This window comes from Grus americana, chromosome 16, assembly GCF_028858705.1.
Source record: "Grus americana isolate bGruAme1 chromosome 16, bGruAme1.mat, whole genome shotgun sequence".
In the NCBI taxonomy this organism is placed as follows: domain Eukaryota; kingdom Metazoa; phylum Chordata; class Aves; order Gruiformes; family Gruidae; genus Grus; species Grus americana.
In genome coordinates, this window is record NC_072867.1 from 5,815,385 (window position 1) to 5,823,992 (window position 8,608).

An 8,608-nucleotide genomic window follows, 5' to 3' on the forward strand; every position below is an offset into this window, starting at 1 on the left:
CATCCTGAAAAAAAAGTCACTCCATCCTCAGACCATGTCCCCACACAAGCAAAGTATAAGGATAGTCCCCTTTAATACATTTATTATTTTGAATACTTGTTGTTGTAGGATATTAAAAATGTTCTGGTTTAATTGATTGGTTATCAGTTACAGAACATCTTTCCAAAAAGTCAGCAGAACATTATGACTTCCTGACACCCCTGTCTACACCATGCCACCTAATGTGACATATAGATACAGAGGCTCTCCAAGGGAATTTGGGATGTAAGGCTTAGACCTGACCCTAAAAAGGAATACTCAACAGAATCTAATAATGAAGATGACAGCACAACAGCTACACAATTAATTCGTTCCAAGGTAATGTCATCATGGTGGTTCTAGTAGACAAAGACACACTTAATGTATCATGAGAGCTGAGTTTCGGTGGGCATGGCCCATGAGAGGAGAACCCTGGTCTGGCAGATCAGAGTACCTCAAACACAAACACCACTTGTAAAAGATGTAGGAGAAAAGACCACCAACGTTAGCATCCTTGGAAGAATTAGAGAGAGAGAAAGGGGATCCAGAAGTGTTGCAATGACACATATGCTCCATTAATCTTATTAAATCATCACCTTTCAAAGTCAGTTTGATTGCCTGGATCCAGTTCAGCTAGCACACTAGCTTGTGTTTCACTCAACCCACATAATTGGCTGAATCGTTTCAAATTTTAATCTTAATCTGTTACACTAAAGCAATGCAGTACCAAAAAGAAAATGTGTACAATGATTTTTTTTCCTACCAATTTCAGCCTTGGTTCTTCCTGGAAACTTTACTCAGATGTCACCAGAATTAAATTAGACCGTTTGACTAAATGGCTTGTGTCAATTATTTGCTTTTAGAGTATATGATAATGCTTAGAGTCATCATTAAATGTCAAAGGGCAATAAAGATGGTGGTACTTTGCCAGAGATGTTGATACATCACATTTCCGAAATAATGAAAGAAAATTGCTGAGACACTAAAAGATACCAGAATCCATTCTGCTCTTCTTCCAAGTTTTAGGAAATTGAAATAACTGCATTTTAAAAAGCATGACACATATTTCAAAGTATTTCTTGTAGGAAGGTTTCATAAATACACGTTTTTTGACCTTGTGTTTCGGTGACAAATGATTATTGATAGAGATTTCAGCACCTGAATCTAGTACTTAAAAATGTGGTATTCACCAAAACACATCTAATTGCAGAAGAACTTACTATCCTCAATTAATTTGGCCTGTCTGGTGGTCCCCACACAATTCCTAAAATTCCAACAGCATCAGGTTGCTTAACTCATACCAAAATCCTGAAGCGTGCAACATAAGCAACTACTTTATTGGATCACACCCTTCACTAGAACAAAGAGATGCTCTCAGGCTCCTCAAAGCTGACACAAAACACAAGAAAAGGTAGTGATAATGGTAAATCCACATACCTAACAGCCCACTCGCCTGTGACACAGGAAATCATATTCAGGTTGTCTTCTGTTCGTGGGAATTCAAACTTTCATCTCTAGAAAAGCACTGTGAACCACCCCCACAGACTACAGTCCCTTCAGTCTTCCAAACGACGTTTTTATCAAGGCAGGAGGTGGAACCCAGGTCCCTGCCAATCCCAAATTAGTATTTTGATCATTAAGGCAGAAAGGCATGTCTGCTTCCTGGCCCAGCAAATATTTACAGTATTCTATATGAAGTGACACAGATTTAAATGGACACACAAAGTTCAACTTCTGAATAACACATAGTTTGATGATGAGGGCACTCCCCTGGAAGGCGAGAGATGCAAGGTCAGAAACTCTGGGGGATGGAACTGATCTCCTATATCCTGGCCAAGTTCTCTAATCACTGGGTAAAAAGCAAGGAACCATTAACTTCTGTTGCCACAATATCCTGAAAAGGCTAATGGCAGAACTGACAGAAATCTAAATCTAAATAAAATAGGTACTGCACACCAGCACCAAGAAAACATTGATTTGTGCTCTTCACTTTTAAGATTTTCCTTAAAGAATTATTAATATATTAGTAAATACAGCCTTTGCACTGAAGTGGGAATTTTTTTTCCCCTTTGCTAAATCAGAGTCATTATATGTATGTACATTCAAGTAACTGTAAACTTAACTAATCCCATGCTCTTTGCCTTATTTGTCTTTCAGTGCAGTGCTGTAGACAGAATCCCTGCCTACATGATATACAGTCTAGAGATAGCAAAAGCTAGAGGGAGGATAACAAACAAGTGAAGTGAGACTGGTACTGAAAGACAAACATATTGACTATAAACCTGATATTCTCAAATTTACTGAGGTTTAAGTCACTTTTTTGATGCCAGATACTCGCACACATTCATACAATGACATCCTTGTCCTCAGGAGGCTTCTAACAATCGTTAAAATGGAATGTGGCTGGTAATTTCAGTTCTTGAAAAATGTAAGATTAAAGGCCAAACTCCATGTTTGTATGCCAGGCTTTCACAAAAGATTTTTAGAAAGTACGCACAACAGATTTTCATCTATATGCTTTGCAATCTGTTACCTAAAAAGTACAATACTTTGAAAATTCAGGTGAATTATTTGTTTTGTTTCTGTTGTAAACTGCCTCCCATCCTCAAAACACCTTAATTAGTCAGTTAAGGTATCTCAACCTAAACTGAGCAAAGCAAGTAAAAAATCTTGAATGTAAAAAATTATTTCACTAGTACTTGACAAGTTCTGTCAACAAGCTGTAGCTCCTCTTACTCCCTGCCCTCCCACATACCCATCTAATCCAGCCAACTAAGACTTAAAAGCACTACCTCAGTCTTCTGGAAGAGACCGTATTTTAATTCATGGCGGCAGCGTGTTAAATGCTTACAAGCAATGAAAGTAAATTCTCAGACCTCTGAATCTAGAAAGACTTTTAACACCAACTGATTCCTCCCAGGAGCAAAGATGGCATTGTACATTTACACTTATTGCAGAACCCAGTAACTTTATTGATTACTCTGACACATCATTAGACTTAATTTCCACACCCTTTGCATTACATAGAAGAGTTTCTAAGTGTATCGCCATTTAACTCATCAAACATCTGATGGCTAATACAAGAATCATTCCACTGATTAAAACATTTAAGAAGGAGTTTAGTTGTTTTTAAGATTAGTGACTCAATACAGCAGCAGCTTTTTTTGTTTAGCTTACCCTCCCAGTCTGTCTCCTAATCATCACCCTGACAGGACACGCACGCATTGCAATCCATATTACTCTTATACAACACTCTGGGAAAGGAAAAATTAAAATTATATTTGGCTTTGGTGTAGAAATCTCCTTCTCCTTCTTCTCTCTTCACATATAAAGGAAGCTGTGAAAATCTTTTGTGCATTCAAAGGGCAAAAGAAGAACAAAGCAATCTCTATTGCCAGACTGGGCAACAGTAAAAAGAGAGGGGGTGTTACATCAGGCCTTGAAAAACACTAAACACCTACTAACTGAAGATAAACAAGATATGCATGCTGCTGTGCCCTCTAAATAGGATCCAGTGCAAAAATCTCACCACAAGGTGCTAGAAATTAAGGAAAGACCAAGTATTTCACAAAGTCATGATCTAGGTCCTGCTGCTTCCATATTCATCTGCTGTAATACTTCCAACAGCTTAGTGCCTGAAGATAAAATCCTTGGCATTTACTAACTTCTTACTCATACACGTATACGTTGGTGATGGGCAAACAGCTCTTCCCATACTTATTCCCTCCTCTGTTGTCGCAGGAACTTTTGTCAATACCCAGTCCCATTTCCTTGCTGGAGTACAGACAGAAGCAAAGGCAAAACGGGTATTCCACAACCACTTTCCTCTCTCAATCTAGTCCACTTGCAGGAAATTAATTTCAGCTCTCATTTAATCTATAAAATCGTGAGCAACCTCACGATGCAGCAGTCACGTTCCTCTGACTTGCAGATTTGAGTAAGAACAGTATAATACATAGCGCTCATAACTTCCTTCTATTATTGCAGGTACTTGACAAAGAAAGTTTCTCTACTCACTACTGACAAGCATTTTGTTCAAACACCCTTTTTTTAAAAAAAAGTAGTGCATATCCTTTGAAAGAGCATTTCCATCTGGCACTTATCCCACATTTCATATTAAAATTAGTTTTTCCAAGATGACAGTATTCAGTTTCACCAGCAAAATTCTCAGTAGATCCTCCTTTCAGGGATAACACACCTCTATCTGAAATACTGGGTCAGCAAGACTATTTAAGATATTAAAAAAGAGCTAAATAAAAGTACAGATGGTTATAGGTGTGGGCATTATTGAAGAAAAAAAAAGGAGAAGAGGTTGTTGGAAGAAATAACTCACAAGAATAGTGACAAAAGACAACTTATGTATTTAAAATTATGAAAGGGATGGGGAAAAAGCATAAGTACCTCCTTATAATATCTTTATAAAAGAAAGTAATTGCAATTAATTTCATTTGGTAATTAAAAGAAAACTATAAACCCACCTTAAAACCTCAGATTATATTTATAAAACAATATAGCAAAATGATAATTAGTTCCCACCTTTTCAAAATAACATCATTATCAAAGACATCAATCACTGAAAAAAGCCCTATTTAGCTTGCGTGTTTGACCATGCTAATGTCCAGCAATCATAGCTTGTAAGTACACTTTTACAAGGTATTTCTAAAACATCTGAGACAATTGTTTAAAAAAAATCAAACCCAAATCAAACCTTTATCATATCTTATGAGGCTACAGTGATTCTATGATGCATGTTGATAGTTATGCACAAAAAGAGGTGTAATCAAGCCTTACACTCCTGGCAAAAGGGAAGCACTACTGGGGCCAGGAACTAATTTACATCTATACAAAGACAGGTACGTGAAAGGATTTTTCTTAATGTCAAATTATGTATTTTCCGATGTCAAACAAGGCATCTGAACAGCAACTAGACACTACACCAAGGAACACGGAAAGCACTCGTTCTGAGAAAGCAGCCTTTGCAACACAGAAAAAGGACCGGGTCCAGCAAACAGACAGGATGTGATCTGCCAGCTTCAAAACTGTACAACTGCACTAATTACTGGACGCCTCTTCCGTACTGAAATATTAGTTTCCTCAGTGGACAACACGTGCGTTTTTCCTAAAAGCACTGAAGTGCTAGCCAATTTTTTGTTGAGCTGTATTATCATAATTAAAAATAAACAAACACAAGATTGTTGCTAGAAGTGTAAGTAATTAAACACACATCCACAGAGAAGAGCGCACAAGTTATAGAACAGAACTCCTTAGTATGAAACTGGATCTTTGCTCTTTCAATCATGATCACGGGTCAAAATGTGAAGTGACAGAAACCACAAAAACACGAGGACACATTAGTGAACACTGACACAAAATTACAGTGTTTTGAGTCATAAGCCTCATATCCTTGTTCTGTTACAACCTCAGTACTGTAAGAAAGAACTACCATTCTTGTGATCCACCTAGAAAGCAGTGAAGCACAAGTTAAATCCCAACTTCATTCCCACAAAATACACAACCTAAAGAAGAGTTAATCCTCCTCGCTGCCTCTGTTAAAAACTTTCCCTTTAGAATACTACTATGACAAAGACATTCATTCAAAAAAGCCAGGGAGTTAAAGATCAAAATAATGTACAATTGATATTTTGTTTCATTTAGTTTTTTAAAGAAAGCTCACAAATCTTGGAGAAGTTCATGAATTTATAATATCATTCTGCAATTAAAATACACTAAGACAACAGTTCACTAGACACATCTAATTGAACAACATTAAACTGCCTAAATCTGTACCAACATTCACTTACTGTAACAAATCGTAGTTAATCCTTTAAGTCAAAGAAGTCGTCTTTTTGCTGTTGTCTTACAGCAGAGCAGACCACTGCCTGAACTGAGCTTGTGAAACAAAATAAGAACATCTAAAAAGCAAAAGACCAGTAAGTATATTGGTTCTTGACAGAGAAGTGACAGAAGATGGGAGAAGGGGCTGCCAAAGTCTCAACGTGTGGCAGAACTGAAATCCCCATTGGATTCCAAGTTTTGAAAAAGTAATGGCAAAGATTTCCAGCACCATTCAGAATAGGAATATTCCTTGCATATTCAACCCCTTCTCCACATTCAGCACACACCAAGGTCAAAAGCTGAGATTTAACTCCTTTTTTAATAAGGATATCATAACTTTTTTTTTTTTTTCCAAAAAATCTAAGAAATTACTCTGGAATGGATTTAAAATGCAGTAAGCATACCACAATTAAATTGATGCAGTGGACAGGTCAGTAGAGCTAATGCACAGGTAAATTACTTGAGATATTTTGTTTGTAATCCGTGACAATACAAAAAACCAGAATTCTATGAAGGAACCGAACTCTTATCTCTTTGATCCACTGCCAGCTAGGCCCCAGACAGTGTCAGGACACAGAAAAAAATGCCCTCTGCTTTCATTTGCTATACTTCATGTCTTCCCACAGGAACTGGTCTCTTCCTCCTCATTCTATTTCCTGTATACAGAACAAGCCTATTGTCACTAGGTGAAAACACACACACATGCCACTGACTTACCAGCCAACCTATACTGACATAAATCTCCCTTTAGGCAGAGAGATTACCTGCAGACTCACAACCGCGAGAGCACGTACTGTCCCTACCCCAGGCCCAGAGGATCGCTGTGAACCAGCTCTAGCCACGCAGAGATCCAGCTCACCTAAGGAGACCTCCGGGACAGAGGATGACAGCCACGCTAATCCTCACCGCGATCCTCTCCCACCCCCCGGCTGTCAGCGGGGGGGGAACCCACAGCCCAACCACCCCATCCTCTCGCTCGCACCACGTCCCTCCTCCCTTCCCCTTATCCCTCGTACTCAGCCGTGCTTAAACCTCAGGCCGCAGCCCCTCGGCCGGCAGCTCCCTTTATGCCCCAGCCCCCGCCGCAGCCCGCAGCCGGCAGTCCCGTGGCGAGAGGCGCGCCGCCGGCTCCCCGCACGCCCCCCACACCTGCGCCCCCCTCCCCGCTCGGTCGGGACCCGCTCGTCCCCGGGCCGGCCGGAAGGAGGCCGGGCCGGAACACCCCCTGCGGCCGGCCCGGCCCGGCCCTCACGAGGGCCGTTCCCCCCCCCCCCGCGGCCCGCAGCGCCGGCGCCCGGCCTCAGCCCCGCGGCTCACCAGGAGTAGGTCTGCTCCGCCATGGCTGCGGCTGGGCGGCCGGCCGGCTGGGCTGTGCGGGGCGGCCAGGCCCCGGGCTCCTCCTCCGCCTCCTCCTCCGCCGCCGCCTCCTCCTCCTCCGCCTCGCAGGCTCCGGGGCTCAGTGGCGGCCCCGCTGCGGCTCCCGGCCCAACATGGCGGCGGCTGTGAGGAGGGAGGGGAGCGAAGGGGGGGTCCCCGCCCGGGCGGGGAGGGGATGGCGGAGAGGGCGATGGTGGTGGCGGGGAAGGCGGAGGCTCAGCAGCCGCGACACAGGGCCGCGCTGGGGCGCCGGCTGGGCCTCATGGCCGGCGAGGCGGCGGCGGCGAGGGGCGGGGCGGGGGCGGGGAGGCGGCGGGCACCAGGCGGCCAGGCCAGGCCGCGGGGCGTCCCCGCGCTCGCGCACGGCGGGGGCGGGGCCGGGCTAGGGGCGGGGCCGGGCGGTGCGCGGGATCACGTGCCCACAACACCCTCACGTGCCGCCGCCGGCCGCGCGCAGGCGCCGTGAGCGAAGGAAGAAGCGGCGGGCTGTTGGTTGTCGGGCCCGGCCGCGCCTCGCGCCGCTGCTCTAGTTCAGCCCCCTCGGGCGGGCGGGCAGGCGGGCGGACTCCCTACGGTCACCCCGCGCCGGGAGCCCCCGCTGCTCCCCGGGGCCCGGCGTGGTTCTGCCGGGCCCAGCGTCTGGAGCGGGCAGCGGGTCCCGGAGCTCTCTCCGCCAGAAAAGCCGAGCGCGATCTGCGGGTGGGTTCTGAGGCTGGGGGCTTCTCCGGGGGAGCGCGACTCCCGAAGCGGCGTTTCTTTGCCCGCAGCGAGCAGCCGGGGAAGCAGCGGCCCCCAACCCACCCGCTCCCCGGGGCCGCCGCTGGGAGCCGAGGCGCGGGCCCCGCGGCACGTCCCCGCCTGCCTCGGCAGGGGCCGGGGCTGAGGGAACGGGGACGGGCTTTTGTTTAAACCCTGCACTTGCGAAGCGGCCGCTCCTGCGGGCAGGTCCCGCCTGGAAGAGCCGAGCAGGGGCAGAGCGCTGCGAGCACAGGCTCCCCCGGGTTGTGAGGTGCCGGGGCAGGGCGAGCGGGGCTTGCTCGGCCGCATCCTGAACGACCGGGGAGGCTCGCTCCGGCTTGTACCTCTGTACGCTGGGAACCGGCTGCTCTGGCCGCTGTCCCGGCGCGTCCGCTGGCTTGTGCCGTCTCGCAGGAGTACGGGACTTTGAAGTGGTGGGGTTTTCTTCTGAAAGAGGGTTAGGTGGTAAATGCAAACCTCAGGTAAGATAACTCATAAATTCGAGTGTTTGATTTAAATTCACAGTGCGTTTCTGGAGATTGCTGTGTCTTTGAATTTGTTGTCTTTTACACAAAGCGAGTAAAATAAATGAGATCGAATGCTCAGCATACTTCTTTAAGGAAGGAAAATAACACTCAGG

General features: G+C 45.4%; 1 protein-coding gene across 6 annotated transcripts in view; it reads right to left on the reverse strand.

The window, feature by feature from the left end:
* SPPL3 (signal peptide peptidase like 3) overlaps positions 1-7,550 on the reverse strand; it is a 62,186-nt gene extending 54,636 nt beyond the window's left edge. For 2 of the 6 annotated variants that reach the window (XR_008579553.1, XM_054844635.1), the window contains exon 1: positions 7,171-7,546. Coding sequence is in view for 3 of the 6 variants with exons in the window: in XM_054844635.1 (XP_054700610.1) it covers positions 7,171-7,193 (23 nt within the window). In the remaining 3 variants the exon portion in view is untranslated. Of the gene's footprint in view, positions 1-5,819; positions 6,145-7,170 lie in introns of those variants that run through there. The other 4 variants (XM_054844639.1, XM_054844640.1, XM_054844638.1 and 1 more) reach the window with 4 other exon arrangements.
* Positions 7,551-8,608: the final 1,058 nt, after the last annotated feature.